We start from the raw sequence: 20992 nt of genomic DNA on the forward strand, positions 1-20992 counted from the left end.
TGAGCCTTGAGCCATCTCACCTTTTTTGTGCCCACTGCCAATGGCCATGATCTATTGTGATCTATCATCTATGATCTATCTAGTATCTCTATTTTGTACCCACTCTTTTTTGTAACCCTCACTGCCCATGAGGCATGTACTTATCTCTTTGTATCTATCAGACTATCAATCACATAATCAGTGTGCCATCGATGTTTTATTAGCGCATTTTGCTCAAAATGACTCTTGTTTTTTTGTCTATTCGGTGTAAAATTTTGTTCAAAGTGTGTCTCTATATGTATGTCATGCATACAACTCCTAAATTGCTTTTAAAAAAGAGGTTTTTTTTTGCCGTTCCCGACCCTGTCCCTGGGACGGCACTTCCCCGTCCCCGTCCTCGTCCCCGTCTGACTCTGCATTGGTTAACCCGAATGGCATGACCAGGTACTCATAATGACCATATTTTGTGCGAAAAGCTGTCTTATATTCATCACCTTCGCGAATGCGAATGTGATGATATCCAGACTTAAGATCAATTTTGGAGAAGACCTCTGCATGGAGCAATTGATCAAACAATTCATCAATGCGCGAAAGAGGATACTTATTCTTGATAGTCAACTTATTAAGGGCACGATAGTCGATGCAAAGGCGCATAGACTTATCCTTCTTTTTCACCAGAGTACAGGAGCTCCAAAAGGGCTTTTGCTTGGTCGAATATGTCCTTTCTCCAAAAGTTCAGTAAGATGTCGCTGTATCTCCTGAGATTCCGTAAAAGAAACTCGATATGGAGCACGTGTAGGTGGTGCACTGCCAGGAAGGAGATCAATAGCATGGTCGACTGGTTGCCGAGATGGGAGAACCGCAGGAAGTTCTCGAGGAAAAAGATCCAAGTATGGAGCAAAGAAAGGTTGCTTGAGGTACATAATCTTCGTATCCATGTCTTCGGGAGGATCTTTGGCTGAATAGACCATTAAAAGTGGTGAGGAACAACCACTCTTGCGGACCTACCATTTTGCTTGAAGAGCTGAAAGGATTGGTGTAGACTCTAGAGGGTTGGTCTCTGATGCCTTGGAGTGCCACAAGCGTATCATTTTAAGCAAATTGTATGGAATGGTTTCGGAAACTAATCAGGGGATCATATTGATACGACCATTCTTGACCAAGAATCATATCATAATGTGCCAAAGACATGACTTGGAAATTCAATTTGTCACGATAGTGCTGAATTCGAAAGGAGAGGTGTTTGGCAACGGTGTTACACAAGGATGTGGAACCATCGGCAAGCTCTACTTCATAAACAATAGTACTTTGAGAAGTTTGAATCTTCAATCTCTGGGTCAAGGTGGTTCCCACAAAGTTATGAGAATACCCACTGTCGATGAGCACATGAATAGGGTGATTGGAAATAGAACCTTGAAGAACCAAAACCTGAGTAGATCGCTTAGGTAACGGTGAAGAGGCGGATTGAGCTGTGGCAGTAGCGGTGATCACCGAAGCATGTGCAATAAATAGCATGGTGATTAACCGCACGCTTTTCTTTGTGAGCAACTGGGGGTTTCTCCTTGGAAGTGGAGGGTTCAGCATTAGAATTCTGTCGATGGGTTGGTCTTTTGGGGCACTAAAACCAACGATGAGGTGCATTGCAAAGTGCGCACAATCCTGTCTTTTGTTGATCCCGTCCAGAAGGGACAGTGGAAGGATGAGGATTGCGAGATTGGTCACGTCCTTGGTCCCATCCACGATCCGAATTGCGTGGTTGGAAGGACTGAGGACGTTGGGACTGAAGAGAGGACGATCCTTCTGATCGGCGAGGGTGTTGAGAATTATTCCATTGGGGATTAGGCCGGGAGGTAGAAGTGCCAGAAGATTCTCTTCGACTATCTCGGTTCATACGAGACCCATTGGCTTTCTGAAAGGCATCAACTCGACCGGAAGAGGCCGAATTTCGAGAATTAATGTCTGCAACGCGCTCGGCGTAACGTATGGCATCGGCAAGATTGACAGGATTATATTTCTGAACATCGGCACGCAGTGTGGGGTTAAGACCTTCAACGAAGGCATGGAGTTTGTTCGTTGGGGACAAGGAGTCAATCTCCAGTATCAAGTTGGTGAACTGGGAGATATAAGAGGCCAAGGAACCATTTTGGTCCAAATGGTGTAACTTGTAAGCGAGTACGGGCTTGGAAATCCGCATTGGCAGGTATGAACTGCTTACGGGGAGGACCCGCTCGAATTTTTTCCACGTTGTAACCGATTTTCTGGCGTGCTGTTGTCGTTGCCACCACAATAAAGCAGTGTCTTTGAGGAGGGATACTGCAAAAATGACCTTTTTGGAATCAGAAAGGGTCATGGTTTCAAAGTATAACCGCAGTTTGTAGAGCCATTGGTCTAAGATGCGCTTATTGCGCTGACAGCCATAAGATTCAGGCGGTTAATTTCCAATTTCTTTGTTTTACTGGCTTGTAAAAGACGATACGGAGTTTTAAGGTCGCCGCCTTCTACCTCGGAAGGAATGACGTCTTCATTTGCTAGTACTGTTGCTGAAACATCTGCTGTTGGTACGAAACTCGTGTGGGAGTGGCCATCCGTGTGGAGCTGTTGGATCTGTGAAGCCAAGGATGCCATGGACTCCTGGAGTTGCTGTTGGAACTGTTGCTGAAGTTGCTGCAAAGCTTGCTGCCATTCCGGAGGAGCCGGTATGTCAACAGGTTTAGCCATGAGAGAAGATACTGATGTAGAGGCTGCAGGGTGACGAGGCTCTGGGGTTTTTTACCAACTAGCTAAGATCACTCTGTCAGTATCTATCTTTCTAACTGCGGCAAAGTAAGCTTCATACTGATGCAACCATGAATAGAGAGTTGTGGGGTCGAGTTTACCATTGCTGAAGTTCATTTCCTCGGGAAAATGATTCGAGGGCGCCGCTGGTGTCTCTCATAATTCACCAAGTGCTAAGGCAATCAAGGGCCAGGACAGCCAAGGAGTGCTCACGCAAAGGGGTGAAGAACTGTAGGTCAAGGGCAGAGTTATCTCAGCCAAGAAAGGTCAAGTTTTCTGTATTTTCTTTTCAGATTTGCATCATTCTAATAAAGCAAATACACCATTTGTGGTGGGGGCCCTACAGAGGGTATTCGGGACCCAATACTGTGTCCTCTCTCTTTTCTCCCTCTCTCTCTCTATTTTCTGCACATCTTCATTCGGTTTTGTGCAATTATTCTGTCGCGAAAAGTGTGCGGATTTCTGAGCATTGAAGTTACCGATCTCCCCCGAAGCTTCCGCATGTTACAGTGGTATCAGAGCCTACTTCAAGTGCAAAGATTCAGCAAAGAAACCAGAACTTTTTCTCGCTCGTGTGGTTGGTTTTCAGACGCCAGTGGACTACACCTTTCAGAGTGACTCGTGTCCCTCAAAGGACGGTTGGTTTTCAGCCTCCAAACGTCTCCCACACACACAGTGGATGGTCAGATTGCGCTCCGGAAAGGAAGTGCGTTTTCCTGCTATGGTGAGCTTCGACGACAAGAGAGACCAAGAACCTTGGGACCAGAGTGCACCGGGCTTGAGTGTTACAGATATGTTCCAGCAGATGATGCGAGAAATCACAGACCAGACAACCAAGTTGGAAGAGCAGAAGGCGCAGATCTTGGCTCTGGAAGAGCGAACCCGTTCTCCAACGTCGCGTTTTCCATCTCCTCCTCCCTCTCCTTCCATATCCTGGATTCTAGATCCTCCACACAGGGACCCTCTCGCGGGGTCACGACCCCAACCGAGCTCTTTGCTTGAGTTGCAGATGCGTGCATTGGAGATCCGACAAAGTCAAGACGGAGCCATGCAACGCGTGGAACATGAGCGTTACCTTGTAGCTTTGGACGCCAGATTTCACACAATGAGTTGGGGCCTCCACTATTTATACTACCAATAAAAGGCAGTCGGCCAGCTATAAATCCAGGCGGCTGTCATAAATCAGCCCACGACCTATTATTCAGCATTAAATGCTAGATAAATTCCATAAATTGCTGTGCATCTCTTCCTTGATGGCTGGGCACTAGGTGACTGTATCTCTTACAGCTCTGGGCACTGTTTACAGGCTGTTTGGAGCCTGGGCAGCTTGTATGGGCTGCCCCATACTTGCCGTTACAGCCATAAATAGGCTGTACCACCTGTATGCTCCCCCTGGCCTGCCTCTAGGGCTGTCCTACAGCCCCTCCATGGCCTATTCATGGCTGGTGGGTACAGCGAGGGCCTTCCTGGCCCTCATGGAGGTGTTTTTACACTGTCCTCATGCCCACACAAGTGCTTGGGGTAGCCCTATGGGCTGGCCCCTTTCATAAAAGCAAACCCTAACTATCTACACAATGATTTGGCATCCGGTACCATACCAGATACACAGAATCACTGACATCATTCCAGAGGGAGACTCACACGCGGACTGGCACTGTTTCATGTGCAGGACAGTGCACACCTGACCTTGGACTCATGTGCAGGACAATGCACACCTGACCTCGGACGACTGGGATGGATCCCTGGTGACTAACTCGTCCCGGACTGGGCTCACATGGGACCAGTTTACCATCCCAGGTTGTGCACCTTCTGGAGAGATATGTCTACGTGGCATCCAAGTGCGGGATGCATGTGACATATTGTGCCTCACTCCACTAGAGAGGGTGCAATATGTGGGCAACCACGCTATTTAACAAGGCCTTGTGTCTCAATTAAGAGTAATTAATTATCCTTAATTACTCTTAATTATTGAAAGGACACCAGTAAAGGGTCACACCTTGCCACATGGGTCATCACCAAAGGACATGTCTGTTCGAAGGGACACATCTATTGATTAAAGGACACATCTGGACATCCGAAGGACATAACTATTCATTGAAGAGTCACACCCTTTCATGAGGGATATGCCTCTTCAAGTCCTATTTAACAAGGCATTGTGTCTCAATGCAACAACACAGAACTTTCCGCTCTAAGCATCTTACTGTTCAGTGTTATGTCTTTTAATCATGTTTTATATCACTAATAGGCTGAGAAGTCCTCACATAACAAATGATAGCAGGAGGTTACTGATCACCTTCTTAAATAGTCAATAGTTTTTGTATGATGGTTTGACAGTCCTACTCTTCCTCAAAACATCTTGCCTCGTCATCTTGGCCTTGTCGTCATGGACCCTTATGTTAGTCTTGAAACATATGGGCAGCTGAACGGTTAGTGCAGTAAGACACATATACGAGTGCAAGGAGAGGACTCAATGGAGGACATTATAACAACATCAAATCATAATTGTGAAAGCAATTTTATTGAAATTTTTGGTTATATGACTCTCTGGGGACTAAGGGAGTGCATGTATATCTCTACCTTTGAGTGTGTGCATGTGTGCCATTACGTGTGTTGCGCATGCCGATCGCACATCAGGCTTCATGCTCTCTCTAATAGTGCTACATGGTTGTTTGTTGCTTCAGGTTCAAAGCTTCAAACAATGGGCAATTGCCAGGAATAACTTTACTGAGGAAAGAAGTTGGTGGTAGCTACCAAATTTTGAAAGAAATTCTGCAAAGTATTGAAAAGGGTCAAGATGAACCAGAGATTTCAGGACAAAAGGTTGAGCTCAAAAAGGCAGAATGCAGGACAAAGAAACCTGTTTCAGTTGGAAAAGATGGACATAGGAGAGAATCTAACTTAAATATAATAGAGCAAGAGGATTTGAAAGAGGACAAAAAGCTAGTGCCACAGGTCATGGAAATGTCAAAATCCATGATGATAACAGAGGCTGTTCGTCCAGCAGATCTAAGGACGGCTACTCCAGATGTGGAACAAATGATACATTCGCCTGTATCAGTTGAAGATAGCGCTCAATCTGTTGTGGTAAGCCTTCTCTTTTATGGTGGTAGAGACTTGGGGGAGCACTGTTGTTAGAAACACACGCACGTGCCCACACATTGACCCAGGCACATGCCCATGCGTGCGCACACGCACACATGGACACAATTAGGAGAACCATGCGATGGAAGCCCATGTCTTTGTAGATGCCCGCAAAGCCAAGTCCCAGATCAAGAGCAATAGAGCTTGAAGAGCCAACTGGCATGCTGTTCTTGCTTGTTGTAGAGGAGTTGGAGAAGCACTAAACAAGTCCCAGATCTAGAGCAACAGAGCTTGAAGAGCCAACTGGCATGCTGTTCTTGCTTGTTGTAGAGGAGTTGGAGAAGCACTAAACAAGTCCCAGATCTAGAGCAACAGAGCTTGAAGAGCCAACTGATTGACGTATGGTTGTGGCAACCATCCTGCTTTCTTGCATGAGAAAAGGCAGAGCTTGTGAACCCCCTCTTAAAGGAAATGTGACGTCCTCTAGATTTGAATGCAAGACCTAGTCGTAAGCTCAAACCCTTTGGCTAACGTCTTTCAAGCATGACGCTATTTACAACTTGCCTTCTCTCTTTGTGTTTGCCCACATCACTTGCAGAAGTATTCATGTTTTTACTACAGGATACCTCACTAGCTACTGATGAAGAAGACGACGACTCTGATGTTGCTGCTCCTGAGTACAATCTCGTATGTCCAGGACCTCATGTGGAGAGCTCATCGCAACAGGCCAGTAGACAAGCTGAACCATCTTCAGGATTTTCTCTGGTAGTAAATTCTGTTCCTGCCCCTACTACATGTGCAGACCTCAGAGATGCATTTAAAGATTGTGGTGAAATTTTGAATGCCTGTATCAATACAAACAAGTGGACTTTTGGGAGTAAAAATATGCTACCTTGGGCTACGGTAAACTTCAAGGTATGTTACTTATATAGTCCAATGTTATGAAGGTGTGTGCGTGCATCCGCACATGCATACAGGCATACACATTCACACACATGCATCTACATACACATGCACACATACACAGAGAGTTACACTTACATATGTACATCTATACACATGCATGCATGCATGCAGGCACATACACACATACATACTTATGTATCTAGTGCATGTGAGTTTCTTATATGGTAATGTGACTTCTGGCCTTTTCTTGAGTGTAATCAGTTAGACTTGCAAACTGACCTACAACGTTGGAACAGACTGAAGAGGGCCTGAATGCAGCAAAGATGAAAGAGAAAGTGTCAGTGAAAGGTCAGGTAGTTTACCTTAAAAGAAAAAATGAGTATCAAGACACCAAATCAAAAACTTCTGCAGTGAAGGAGGTTCAGGCCCAGCATGGGGCCGATACTACTGCATCACAACAAAGAGGGCCAGGAGCCATGAATGCTATTGTGCAGTCAATGGTATAGTTTTTGGTGTATCTTATAGACTTCTTTAGTGCCTTACAGACTTGTTTAGTGACATGCTTTGAGCCAAAATGATGTAAACATTTGAACTGTCTACAGAATAATTCAGCTGCAAATCCGTTTACAACAGTTATTCGCATTTCAAACTTGCCATCGCAACTCACTGCAAGCAAGTTAAGGTCTGCCTGTGAAAGCATTTCAAGTGTATATGAATTGGAATTGCGCAGAGGAGGCATTGCAGATGTTCATTTCAATGTCAAAGACAACAGGGAGATGAATGCCGTAGTTGACAGGTATGTGCATGCATGGCTAGTTAAGATTTTATTTCCATTGAACGCCTGTTTTGTAGTCTTGTTGGCATGCAATATGTGCTACCAGGTATGGTAAAAGCCTGGCTATGTTTTGGGTTAAGTTTTTACTTTTGTTACAAAGGAACCTAAGATTATGTCATATTTTCTGCTCTTTTAGCCAAATGGATAGGCAGGACTGTATTTAATTGGCATTGCAGGAGAAAGCTTGCTGTCAGCATAGCTTAGTCTTTCTTCAGCTCTGAAAAAGTCCTCACTTTGATGTCAGCCTCATAAAAGTGAAGATTGTCTTTATGCGTGGATGGTGGGAGTGGGGACTTCTTTTATTATTTTGCTAAGGAGAGTGCGTGTAGTGATTGCACAACATTTACTTTGTCCTATGCATGGGGACTTAAGGTTTTTTGAAGAGGCTGCAGTTTCTTTCAAGTTGCTGTCCTTGTCATCCCCTGATGGAACACCCGTCTTTAAGACATCTTGAAGCAAGGGCTCAAACGAATTCTGTGAGAGTGGTAGGATTTTGGTAAGTACTCCATTTTCCTTGAGGAGAGATGAGGCCTGGGGTTATGCTGAAATTTTAGCCAACCAACCTACAAATGATATCACAACTATACTCTGATTCATGAGATCCACCCTCTTTACAACCTAGTCAGTTTTACCAAGGGCATTCAGGGATGAAAGTACAAATAACAATGATTACAAGCTTCATGATCTTTTTATAATGCCCAGAGAGAGGGGGTGACATCTTGAAAAATAAGGAGTTAAAGGCGCACTTTCCTTTTTGCCTTTGCACACCCTTGAATTTTGAGCAAATGATGGGGGATGGGGTATTATTCCTCACACGAGCAACGATTAGCATGCAAACATGAACCTCTACCATGGTGTATACAACTTGAATACTTTCTTGAGCTGCATGACATCCCAATGATGGCATTGTGAACAAAAGAGAGGTAGGACTAGACTAAATGAAGAGATGAGACCTAACCTACACAACACGAGAGAAGTAAGGGGTTACATTTTGTAAAGACTGAAATAAACAAGATGAATTAACTGGACAACTCGATCATCAAGACTTGCCTCATAACAAGTAGAAGGGAGAGTAGAAGATAAAAAATACCCTTGTGAATGTCTTTCATCTCTTGTCAACACTTGAGTTGAACAAAATTCTCATGACGAGAACAAGGTCATAGTATCTCAGAATCTTCCCTTCAAGGTAGAACTTGTCTCACAACGAGAAGAAGGGAGAGTAGAAGAGAAAAAATGCCCATGTGAACACCCACTATTGGGCATTGATGACGTTAGTGGGGATGTCGCAGTATCTAGTCCATACTATGCATGATGGAGTTGATGGTTTATTGTTTTGTGGATGACTACCATGAGGTTATAAATTGCACTTTCTTACAAGGTGAATTTGGGCATGTTCTTGGATTCATCTAGGTATATATATCCCCTAACAAACACATGTATGTAAATGGTTATGGAGGTGTAGGTGTTAAAAAATAAGTCCTCCATGAAGTGATCCAATGTAACTTGGTTGAACACAATGCTAATCAATACACTTAAATACACCAAGATTTAATGGATAACATGCTCAATATAAGAAGTAATTTGTTGAATTGACAAGAGTCGCACAATGAGCCGGAACGGCCAGCCTCTCCCTCAAATAAAGTTTATTGATCTTGGGAGAATCAAGTATATAGTGTCATGGGCATCCGGCATTTCCGTCCAGATTTCCATACCAATGCATATGAATACAGTATTGCAAATAATGTGGTTGTCGGTGTAGACTTGCAACTGACACTACTCTCTCCAGTGTTCATGTTCCCTACCATCTGCTCTCTATTGTTTCACCAACACATGGTAGTAACAATTTGCAAGAGAGCACGTAGGACAAGAGAACACTACACTGGGTATGTATTTTGTAATCCGGTTCCTCCCTCTTGCTACTCACTTCCATATTTAAGCATAAAAGCTTACCAATTGCAAGTAGAGTTGTTGATGGCGGAAGTCTTCGCGATGGAAGTGCTTGGAGTGTTGAAATAGTTGTTTTGTCACAATCCTTCGTGACAAAAGTCTTCAAGACGATAAAGGGGATCCTAGGAAAGCTTCCCCTATGGTTCAACTTGAGAAAGGAAGGTTGAGATTAGGGTTTTGAGCAAAAGACCAAAAATTACAACAAAAATGAGAGTTGTTATTTCAGTCATTGGGATTGTGTAGGAGAGTGTATAGCACATGGAAACACTCTTGGAAGCTTGGAAAACACCTTAGCAAGCTTAGATATGGAGTTGGGAAGGAGAAAGTGCAGAAAAATACAGCCAAAGAGACCTCATGAAGGAGGCACCTACTTCTAGAGAGAGAGGGAAGAGTGAGGTGGTGAGTTGTCCACTCTAGGTGTCAAGTAGGTGCTTTGTGGTGCAAGCTAGAACGGACACATGGTTGGTTACTCCCTTTGTACAAAGGGGATAAGCTCTCGGCGGTGGGCATTGGGTTTTGTCCATCTCGGGACATCAGTGTGTGTGAACGTTTTGGTCACCCAAAACTTAATGAAGGTGTACACACTCACCTATAAATTAGTACTAATTCCTAAGGCTAGGTTTATGACCAATACTTACCACCTGTCACATGCCACATAACCATATCAGCAGACAATTTCACACGCATGGTTCACAGGCGGGCGTCCCCTTACCCGGAACTACACATTGGCCAAAGAAGCATGAAAACAACATGCAATTTCAATTGCAAGCAAGCACATAAAGATGCTATGCAATGCAACATTGGTATAGACAACCCCCCGTTCATGAGACTATACCAAAATAGACATGCTCCAGGCAAGTACACAAGGTACTAGACCGAATGGAAAACCAATCCACTAGGCATTTTTGGGCATGTACACAGAGGCACAAGTCTCAACGGTCCACAGTATCATATTGAAGGGAATGGGTGTTAGGGTTAGGGTTTACAGAAGGTACAATCAGGCGTGGAAACCAACACACAGAGAGAACACGACTTCAGTATGCTTGAATGATAAAAAAGTGAAGTCTAATTGATAGTGACCCTAAAGATAAGTGTTCACATGTCCGGCCATAAATGTGCCGGGTGGACCAAAACACTTATAAACTGCATATAAGTGAAACTGAGCTAAACTGGGGGAAAAAACCTCCACTAACTGAAGTAAAAAGTGCCCCAGTAATCTATTGATGATCACTAGCACTCCTCTGGGTGTATACACAACATAAAACCCAACAAACCCCCCTGGAGTGATATGTGATCACTGTACATCATCCACCAAAAGGAAACAAATTCAAAGCACTGCGGAATGCTTCAAATTTCGGACGTGGTAATGCCTTGGTGAAGATGTCTGCCACATTTTGATCTGTAGGACAGTAGATCAGACTGATATCTCCTGCCTGGAGTCTCTCCCGAACAAAATGATAGTGAATCTCAATGTGTTTCGTGCGAGCATGAAACACAGGATTCCTGGCCACAGCAATGGCACTCTGACTATCAGTATAGATAGGTGTAGGCTCCTCCACTGAAATATCCATATCAGTCATGAGACGACGCAGCCAAACACACTCAACAGTAGTAGTGTAGGCTGCTTTGTACTCTGCCTCACAAGACGAAGTGGCCACTGTGGTATGTCTGGTATCAAAATCACCAGCCCAATCTGAATCACTGTAAGCGTGTAACTGCATGTCACCCCCCTCAGGATAAAGCAATCCAAGAGACAAGGTACCCTGCAAATAACGGAATACACGCTTCACAGCTTGCCAATGTGACAACCGTGGGCTGTGCATGAATCTGCTCAACTGAGAGACTGCATACTGAATATCTGGCCTTGTATTACACAAGTAAATGAGGCACCCAACAGCCTGAGCATATGTAGTGGCATCAAAGGAAACACTGTCATCTTGTAGTGACAGTTTCATCCCAGGCTTCATAGGAGTACTAATAGGCTTGCAATCCTGAAATTTAAACTTCTCCAGAAGTTTAGCAACATAACGTGATTGCAACAACCCAATGCCTCTGTTATCCTGCACAAACTGTATGCCCAAATAGTAATGTACAAAGCCCAAGTCAGACATGTCAAATGTCTGTTGCAGTATCTCCTTAAAAGCTGCAATTTTGTCATCATTTGATCCCATGAGCAAGAGATCATCCACATAAAGACTGATGACCAGCAGATCTGTCTCTTCTTTCTTTACATACAGAGTGGCCTCTGATGGACTGTTCACAAATCCCTGAGTGAGTAGAAAAGCATCTATTTTTGCATACCAAGCTCGTGGAGCTTGTTTCAAACCATACAAGGCCTTTTTCAGCCTGCAAACTTTCCCCTCATGACCATGTTCTGCAAAACCCATGGGCTGAAATACATAAACTTCCTCCTCGAGGTCCCCATGTAGAAATGCAGTCTTTATGTCCAACTGGTGAACAACCCAACCACGATGTGCAGCCAATGCAATGACACACCTAAGTGTCGACATACGGGATGTAGGAGCAAATGCATAATCAATGCCCTTCTTCTGTGCATAGCCCTTTGCAACTAGACGGGCTTTGTACTTGTCAATGGATCCATCTGCATGTCTTTTCAACTTATAGACCCATTTAGTACCAATTGCTTTCTTGCCTTTGGGCAGATCAACCAAATCCCATGTTTGATTCTTTTTAATAGAATCAAGCTCATCCTGCATGGCTTTGTTCCAATGCACATTATCTCGTGCATCCACAAATGAATCAGGCTCATCATCATCCTGTAAACTGGCTGCCATAACCAGATTCAAATCCATGATGTGTGCATGCTCATTGGTCCTTGTTTCCCTACGAGTACGACCAGCAAGAGGACTCTCTAAATGGCTGTCCTGTAATGTCCTCAAATACCATCTAGGTATGTGTCTGACCTGTGGTGTCTGCTGCCCCATATTTGGTTCAGCTTCTGGCTCATTTTGCTGCTGAATTTCTGCACCACCTACATCATTTGCTGGCTGTCCTGTACCCTCATGAGTTGGATCACCAACTGTGGAATGAAACTCCATGGGTAGTAGACCTTCAAACACATCATTTTCAGCCTGATTTGCCTCATAACCAGCCATGGATATTTCTGATTTTTCATCAAAAATCACATCCCGACTAGTGAATATCTTCCTGGATAGCATATAACCTGTAGCCCTTGCTCTCACGGCTATACCCAACAAAAATGCATTTTGTGGCTTTATCATCCAGCTTTTTCCTCAACTCTTTGGGTATGTGTGCATATGCAAGACACCCAAAGATACGAAAATGCGATACAGAAGGCTTGCGGCCATGCCAAGCCTCAAAAGGAGTAATAGAAACCAATGCCTTTGTGGGACATCGATTCAAAATATGACAAGCACACATTACTGCTTCCACCCAAAAGATATGTGGTAGCCTTTTTGCCTTTAGCATACATCTGGCCATCTCCATGAGTGACCGATTCTTCCTTTCTGCAACCCCATTCTGCTGTGGAGTGTAAGGAGTAGTATACTGATGTTTTATACCTCTACTCCCAAGAAAGGAATTCAGCATATGTGACATATATTCCCCCCCTCGGTCAGAACGGAGAGTCTTCACCTTGCATCCTGACTCTGTCTCAACAAGTGCTACAAAGGCCAAAAATGCATCATATACCTGTGATTTCTGTGTCAAAGGATAGACCCAGCATATACGAGAGAAGTCATCAATAAATGTTGCAAAATAAAAGCAACCACCTAATGACTTCGTCTGCATGGGACCACAAAGATCACTGTGTATAAGTTGCAACTTTGCAGTTGCTCTTAGAGCCTGATCACGTGGAAAGGAAAACCTGTGCATTTTTCCCAAAATACATCCTTCACAAATGTGATCTGGAGGCTTCTCCATGAGAGGTAGATCTGTAAACATATTATGTCGCTGCATAAGCATAAGACTACCAAAATTTACATGCCCCATGCGAGCATGCCATAACTCCGCATCAACCATAGCTGGAGTAAGAGTGAATGCATTATAAGCAGATTGATCCACTGGCTGAAATGCATCCAACTGATAAAGTCCATGACATAATGTACCAGTAAGCATCAAGGTCAAGGCATTAGCTTTGTCTCTGACCATGCATTTATCATCATCAAAGTGGACTTGCATTCCACAATGTGCTAAAGAAGAAATGGACAACAAATTCTTCTTTATCCCTGGTACATATAAGGCATCTGTAAGGAGCCATCAATGGCTGTAAGCTGAATCTCCCCAATGCCACGAACTGGATATGAAGCATTGTTGGCACACTGAACAGCTTTGCCAACAGGGGCAGGGCCTACATGACTAAACAAATCCCTGCGAGATGTGATATGCTTTGAGGCACCACTATCAAAATACCAAGTACACGCATGCTCTGTCAAGCTGAGTGCCTGTGAAGACCAAGAGGCATCATAGCTGCATGTATAAAAACAGTAATCCCTGTCCTCAACAAAAGAAGCAGTCTCTGGAGGAGCTTTAGAAGCATCATTAACAGACATCCCAACTTCCTTTGCCTTCTCTTTGGCAATCCTCTTCCTACATTCAGTGATGTAGTGACCTGGCTTCTTACAGTAATGACATTTGCCCTTCTTCTTGGGCTGTCCATCACCTTTCTTGGTATCCTGTGAAGAACCACCATCACCTGAATTTTGATTTGCACTCTTTGGCTGAGTTTTTCCTTTCCCCTTTTGACCTGTAGTAAATGCTTGTTCAGCATTTGTGTTCATATTCATATTCTTCCTCATTTGCTCCTCTTGTAGTAAGAGAGCAACAAGTTCCTGATACTTGAGGGGTTCAACAGCATTCCTCATGCTGAGGTTCAAAGAGGTATGAAAAGCCAAGTAAGATCTTGGCAAAGAGTGCAAGATGGTGGACACAAGCTGTGTCTCAGGAATAATCTCATCCACATTGATGAGTTGCTCTCTCAAATCCTGCAGCTTGTTTAAGTGGCTAGACATATCATCTCCTTCATTCATCTTCTGATTTTCCAGCTCTCTTTTCAAAAATGAGATCCTAGCCTCATTACGAGCAGCATACATCTGCTCCAAAGTCACCCATGCATTCTGTGAAGAGCCCGAATATGAGGTATAATGGACCTCTGTACTGACAATGCAATGAGTGACAAAGCTTGTGCATCCCTGGCATCCCATGTCTTTTGAGCATTTGTTCTTTGAACAGGCAATGGCTGTCCTGGAGCCTGTACCTGTTGTCCTTGTCCACGAGCACCCCCTTGGGGAGGAGTCTCTGGAGCCAATGGACCTGGACGTGGTTCATCACCACTAACAAAATCCCAAAGACCTTTTGCCACAAGCACATTTTTCAGCATAAAACTCCACAAGGAGTAGTTCGTGCCATCCAATTTGTCTTCCTTAGACAAATATGTGAATACATCACTTTGCTGTTGATTTGCCATTATGTTTTACGCACAATGTTGTACCTGTTTACCAAAAAACCCAATAGCAGAAACCCTGATAACAACTGTACTCCACTGAATACAGTTCACCCAAATATGCCTGCACTCTCAATCCTTTGAATGTGCAGCTCAATGCACCAATGACTGAGTAGAGCAGCAAATGGCGTACACAATGCCAAAATGCCCCAAAAATGCCCAAATTTGCTGCACCCAAACTGTGCAAAAAACCTGTATATTTCCTTGCTAGAAAATCTGCCTGTTGTGCCTGTATATTTTCACAGAGAAAATAAAAATGCCCAATATTCAAAATATGTAATGCTTACCACTTCTGTGCTGAGCAGAAGTACAGTCGACTGTATTGTGGAGGTACACAGCAACTACAGTCGAGGTGCTGTACGGAAGCAGGTACGAAAGCAGTACGGAAGCTGGGCAGGCAGGTACAGTACGGAAGCAGAAGGCTAAACTGCAGTCGAATGTTGACGTGGCAGATTCTGGTCGGCTCTGACAGGTACGGAAGCTGTACAGGGTGCTGCAGCGTTGAGGCGACCAGGTACAGAACTCTTGAAGGCGGCGCTTATTGTACGGGCAGGTACAGTAGTTGTAGGCGACGCCTGTTGCAGACCTCGACTGAAGGCGACCAGGTACAGGCAGCAGGCGCAGAGGTTACCTGACAGTAATATTGAAGGCGGCACTTGACTGGATGTATGGGCAGCAGGCGCAGAGGTGTAGCTGAAGGCGGCGCAGTCTTGTACTGAAGTAGAGATGTACGGAGCAGTACTGCCCTGCGCAGGTGTGTACGGACTGGTGCAGGTACACTGTACGGAGCTGTGCGATATCAAAGATAACGGGCAGAGCAGGGCAGAGCTTCAATGCAACACTGGCAGTGTATGGGCAGGGCAGAGCAAGCTTCAATGCTTTGATACCAATTGAAGGGAATGGGTGTTAGGGTTAGGGTTTACAGAAGGTACAATCAGGCGTGGAAACCAACACACAGAGAGAACACGACTTCAGTATGCTTGAATGATAAAAAAGTGAAGTACAATAGCCACATGATAGTGACCCTAAAGATAAGTGTTCACATGTCCGGCCATAAATGTGCCGGGTGGACCAAAACACTTATAAACTGCATATAAGTGAAACTGAGCTAAACTGGGGGAAAAAACCTCCACTAACTGAAGTAAAAAGTGCCCCAGTAATCTACTGATGATCACTAGCACTCCTCTGGGTGCATACACAGCATAAAACCCAACACATATGAGTGGCATCAATCCCCGGCATATACAATTGCCATGGACACGAGTCCAATGTACATACATGATGAGAAAGCACGGGTGGACCAATTGGGTGGCTAAATGGTGACATCTCCCCTAGCTTTTAGAGAGTTGTTCACAATTGAAAAGCATCTAAATATATCTCAAGCACATGCGGGCAATCTTTGAAGAACTCTTTATCTACCCATTTAGCATCAATGGGAAGATAGTTCTTAAACTTCACAAGGTAACGCCTGACAACTTTGCCTGCAGCAAGCTCGCGTTCCTTGTGATACACAATCTACTCTGGTTGCAAGATCTCCTCAAGCTCATCCACTTCTGGTGGATCCTCAATGACCGTTTCACTTGGCTCCGGCCCTACATACTTGCGAAGGAGACTCACATGAAAAGCATTGTGTATGTGCCAATGACTAGGCAATGCCAATCTGAAAGCTACTTCATTGATCTTCTTGATCACTCGAAAAGACCCGTAGTACTTGGTTGCAAGCTTAGGATACGCACCCTCTTTGCCAGGCCTCTTTGCAAGTCTTGCTTTCTCAAATTTCAGCAATACCCAATCATTCTCTTTAGCATCACAAATTGGCTTCTATGCTTGTCGGTAGCCTTTTTATGCTTGTCTTGTGAACTTGCAATGGCTGTCTGCACACCTGAGCAAAAGCAATATCCAAGTCTCTTACATACTCATCAGCTGCAAATATCTCATTCTTTGTGCGAAGGATGGGTGGCAAAACCACTTTACCATAAACAATCTCAAACGGGGTCTTTCCTGTAGATGCATGCATCGTGTTGTTGTATGCAAATTCCACAAGCGGTAAGTACTTCTTCCAAGAAGACTTTTGATCCGCTACATAACATTTCAAGAGATCCAACACGGCTGAATTTGCAGCCTCAATATGGCCATCCGTTTGAGGGTGATAAGCTGACGAGAAGTCCAATTTGGTGCCCATGTTATCAAATAAGGCCCGCCAAAAGAGACTTGTAGTCCTGGGATCTCTATCCCCCACAATGGACTTTGGCATTCCATGATGCTTGAACACTTGTGCAAGATATATTTTAACCATATGCTCAGCTTTGATGGCCTTTTTGATTGGCAAGAAGTGAGCTTGCTTGCTAAACCTGTCCACAATTGTCCAAATAGCATCATTATCCTGTTGAATCTGTGGCAAGTCCATAATGAAATCTATTGTAATACTTTTCCATGGTTGCGTGGGAATAGGCAATGGCTGAAGCAAACCTGGTGCCTTTTGCCTATCAAATTTTACCTCTTGATAGGTGATACATGCACGTACATGTGCGTCTATGTTCCTCGGCATACCTGGCCAAAAGAAATACCGCTCAATCATGTGCGTAGTAGGCATTATGCCTGTATGACCAACATATGGAGGTGCATGGCACTCGTTCAAAACCTTTTGCCTCATGTCAGATACCACACATAGACAATTATCTTTCATAAGATAACCCTCGTTGATCACATATGAGGCATGTGCATGACTAGGTATCAAATCAGTCCAAATAGTGGCAAAATCAGCATCTGTATGATACAGATCACGCATGGCAAACAAGTCCTCATGAGAGGCAACCGAGATAGTTGCTACATACGGCTTTCGTGACAATGCATCTGTCACTACATTCTTCTTTCGTGGGGTGTGTAAGATCTGAAAATGAAACATAGAGAGGAAATTGGCTATCCTCATATGCTTCTCCGATAATTTAGTTTGGGTAAGAAAATACCTCAAACTCTGGTGATCTGTCTTCACAGTGAAATCAGCTCCAAGAAGGTAATGTTTTCATACGGTAAGTGCATGAATTACAACCAAGAGCACTTTCTCATAAATGCCAAGAGAGAGCACTGCATCATGCAATCTGCGGCGGCTGTCATAAGCCATGGCATGTCTCTCTTGATTTAGAACAGCTCCTATGCAATTTTCAGATACATCACATTCCACACTAAAAGGCTTTTGCAAATTTGGAATGATTAACACTGGACCATGAGTAGTTGCATCTTTCAATTTGAGGAATGCATCTCTCTCTACATTAGTACATTTGAATATAGCCGCCTTTTTTTAAAAATCATGCAAAGGAGAAGCAATCGATTCAAAGTGCCGAATGAACCTGCGGTAATAAGAGGATAATCTAAGAAATCTACGGATCTCATGCACCGATGTCAATTCGGGCCAATTTCGAATTGCATCAATCTTTGCGAGATCCTCCGCACTCCATCTTTGGACACAATATGCCCAAGATTATGTATCGCTGACAAAAAGAACTCACTCTTCTTTGCATTTATGAAGAGTTTATGCTTACGGTGTTCTTCAAAAACAATAGCCAAATTCGGTCTTCGAGAAGACTAGGATGTCATCAAAGAAGACACTTGTAAATTTCTTGTACCCACGGAATATGCAATTCATCATTCTATTGAATGTAGTTGCGGCATTCGTAAGACCTAAAGGCATAACAAGATACTCATAAAGCCCAAATGTTGTCCTGAAAGCAGTTTTATGTACATCCTCAGGCACCACACGCACTTGATGATAACCCACTCTTGAGATCAATTTTACTAAATTATGTATCCAACTTATCAAGGATGTCGTCTATGCGTGGAATCGAAAACCGATTCTTGATAGTGAGCTTATTCAAAGCTCTATAATCCACACATATACGAAAGGATCCATCCTTCTTTTGAACCAAGAGGACGGGCAAATAATATGGGGAAGAGCTTGGCTGAACCAAACCCTTCTCAAGAAGCTCATTTACCTACTACATGGTCTCCTCTTTTGGGATGCACTTACACGATAGGCTGGCCTATTAGGTGGTGAGTTACCTGGCACAAGATCAATGTGATGATATTCTGGTCGTATGGGTGGCAACTCATTTGGTAACTCATCAATAAAACAATCATTGTACTCTTGCAAGAATTTCAGCCTATCATTACTAAGACTGTTTACATGCATATTATTTTCCTCAACATGATCCTGTACACATTATTTTCCTCAACATGATCCTGTACAAAAATCAAGTACGCAAAAACACTCTTTTTTAATACTTTCTTACTCTGTACATGAGATACAAGGGGAGTGGTATCCCCCTCTTCACCAGCATTAGTTACATGCTCTCGGCCTTTATGCATGAAGGTGATCCTATTGGTCTTGTAAGCCTTGCAAGAATCAATGTGTGTGTGCTAAGGCTTTCCAAGCAATACATCACAGCCATTCAAAGGCGCCACAAGAAAATCCTCATGATCCACATAGCCTTGAATGTGTATGCGCAACTTGCCAATAATAGGCATAACTTGCACTTCCCTACGAACAAAGGCAGCCCTTGCTTCAATTTGAGGACCCATGTCCTCCACTTCAATACCCAAAGCAGTTGCCATCTATGTAATATGAAGTTCTCAGTTGCACAATCATCAAACATGAACAAAGTGGGCTGATCCTTAAGCTGTTCCCAAGCTTTACATACAACCCGGTCTTTGCTATCATATGAAGTGTTGTGCTACACATCCGGAACCATATGCACATTGGGCTTTGATGCATTTGCATTATCACGCTTCTTCTTGTTTGGGCATGCATTTGCAATATGCTCAATGCTACCATAAGTAAAGCATTTTCTCTCGCTCATATATTACTTTTTTTGCTCGGGAGTGAGACCATAGTCTCTCACTTTGAAGGGACGCTTCTTGGTAGAGTTATTTTCAGCCTTTGGACCATTTTTATCTTGGTTTTGGTCCTTTTTAGGTGGCTGTCCATTATTTTTGCAGGTTTTAGACAGTCCTCTCTTTGCCTTGAAATGAGGGTTTAGCCTTATTGGATCAACTCAATTTGAGTTCCAATTGCTTGGTGGTAGTGGCGGCTGCGATTAGTTGGTGTAAGGTGTGACGAGGATACATTTGTAGTCCCACTTTGTACACAGCTTGCAATCCCGATTGAAACCTTCTCTTCCTATCCGCCTCGGTGACATGCATAAACGGAGACACCTCCAAAAGCACTTTTCAAAACTTTGCACATATGCATTCACTGTTTCCTCCTCATTTTGCTTCACCCAATCCCACTTCATTGTTATCTCATTCAATGCATTGGGAGGCAAGAATTGGGCATAGAACCTCTTCTCGAACTCTTCCCATGATCTAACAGGATTCGGTGAGAGCTTCTCCGTGAGCCACCAATAGGCAGCAATGCCTTTCATGAACATGATTATATGCTGGATCATGGATTTCTGAGTGAAATCCTCATCACTGAAAGCAATATCAAACTGGGCATCAAAAGCAAGTGCCTTTGATGTATCATATTTCCCATGATATGCGTCAAACTTCACAGATTTGTCTCCGGCTTTGAAGTCACGAGACTTTGATGCATGAGCTTGCATCTCAACATGTTTTCCTGCATGTTTGTCCATTGGGCCAACCCTTGTGAGTGGCATCATTTTAGGAGCAAAAGGTGATGCATTAGGCTTAGATACATGTGCCGTGTAAGCATGAGGCATGGCTGGCCCCTCAACATGCATTGGTGCATTTTCACCCATAGCTTCTCCCTCACGAGCGCACTCGAAGGCATGAGTGGCATGAGAGATACGCGGAATACCTGCACCAACAGAAAATTGCAACCCATGTTGCATGTGTTATGCATGCACATTTTCAACCGGCAATGGCATTTGGCATACATTTTGACCATTTCCATAAACATTGCATCCTTCACGGGCTACATAAGGTACTCTTGCATGGCGTGAAGTCGCCGATGGTTCCTCTCCCATAGCATG

General features: G+C 43.8%; 1 protein-coding gene across 3 annotated transcripts in view; it reads left to right on the plus strand.

Annotated features, from left to right (window-relative positions):
* The window catches only part of LOC147631417 (uncharacterized), a 65967-nt gene that overhangs the window by 16140 nt on the left and 28835 nt on the right, over window positions 1-20992 (plus strand). For 2 of the 3 annotated variants that reach the window (XM_086809816.1, XM_086809817.1), the window contains exons 3-6: window positions 5436-5838; window positions 6457-6750; window positions 7038-7241; window positions 7344-7537. In XM_086809816.1, the coding sequence (XP_086665942.1) occupies window positions 5436-5838; window positions 6457-6750; window positions 7038-7241; window positions 7344-7537 (1095 nt within the window). The remainder of the gene's footprint in view (window positions 1-5435; window positions 5839-6456; window positions 6751-7037; window positions 7242-7343; window positions 7538-20992) is intronic. The other variant, XM_086809818.1, reaches the window with a different exon arrangement.

The sequence above is a fragment of the Cibotium barometz genome, chromosome 15, assembly GCF_041138505.1.
Source record: "Cibotium barometz isolate CiBa-2024 chromosome 15, ASM4113850v1, whole genome shotgun sequence".
NCBI lineage: Eukaryota > Viridiplantae > Streptophyta > Polypodiopsida > Cyatheales > Cibotiaceae > Cibotium > Cibotium barometz.